The sequence below is a fragment of the Nuphar pumila genome, chromosome 8 (assembly GCF_984573655.1).
Source record: "Nuphar pumila chromosome 8, dmNupPumi1.hap1.1, whole genome shotgun sequence".
Taxonomy (NCBI): domain Eukaryota; kingdom Viridiplantae; phylum Streptophyta; class Magnoliopsida; order Nymphaeales; family Nymphaeaceae; genus Nuphar; species Nuphar pumila.
In genome coordinates, this window is record NC_143256.1 from 70247854 (window position 1) to 70248862 (window position 1009).

General features: G+C 50.8%; 1 protein-coding gene across 1 annotated transcript; it reads left to right on the forward strand.

Moving 5' to 3' along the window:
* The first annotated feature begins 240 nt into the window (after positions 1 to 240).
* Positions 241 to 765, forward strand: LOC149829966 (uncharacterized). The gene has a single exon (XM_090015349.1). The coding sequence runs from the start codon at positions 241 to 243 to the stop codon at positions 763 to 765; it is 525 nt and encodes a 174-aa protein (XP_089871475.1).
* Positions 766 to 1009: the final 244 nt, after the last annotated feature.

The window sequence follows — 1009 nt, forward strand, 5'->3', positions numbered from 1 at the left end:
ATGAAATTATGTTTTGACTTGCCTCTTTCGCTTATACGAGTCTTTTTTTTGTTTAAGATGGCTTGGCGTGAGTGTTATGACCTCATCATAGATACCCTAAACAACCTAGCAGAGGTTGTTGGCAGGCAGGCCAAGGCCATGTGTGTTATGGGTGAGAATCTGCAAGCCTCTTAGGGATGAGAGACTCCTATTCCTACTCCCTCTCCAGTTTCAGCAATAGTCGTACCCTACAAGCAGTTCATGGGTATGAACCCTCCGTCTTTCGATGGGAAGTCTACACCTGAGGCAGCCGAGGACTGGATACAAGAGATCGAGTGGATCTTTCGTGTGTTGCAAGTCAGTGACGACCGAAAGGTGGACTTCGACACATATCGACTTCGGAAGGATGCCGAAAGGTGGTGGGCGACCACCTTAGATGTCAAGTTCTCGGGCGGTGCAGTTACGTGGGAGCAGTTCGTAGAGGTTTTCTACGCAGCCTACTTCCTGACCCACGAGCGCAGCCGAAAGATGCAGGAGTTCCTCGACCTTCAGCAGGGGAACTCTACCTTGGTGGACTATATCATGAAGTTCAGAAGCCTGGAGCGCTTCTGTTCACATGTCTACGTGACGAAAAAGGAACGAGCGATGAAGTTCGCTCGCGGACTGAAACTAGCTCTGCGTATGAGGGTGATTACGCGTGCCCCCTCGACTCTTGAAGAAGCCTTGGAGAAGGCTATACTTCTGGAGCAGGAATGGACAGAATCCCAGAAGATGCTACAATCCTGAGGAAATCAGCAGCAGCAAGGCCAAAAGAGTTGGCCTAAGAAGAGATCCTTCCAGCAGAATCCGGGAGAAAAGAAGTCTGCCTCGCCAGCAAAGAGGAACTGTCACAACAACAACAACCGTCAGTGACAGTACCGTCAGCCCCAGCAGCAACAGCAACAGCAGAGACAGGTAGTGGCAACAATGGGTTGCCCGAAGTGTCATATGGATCATCCTAGCCGACCGTGTCCTCGGGACCTCGAAGGAT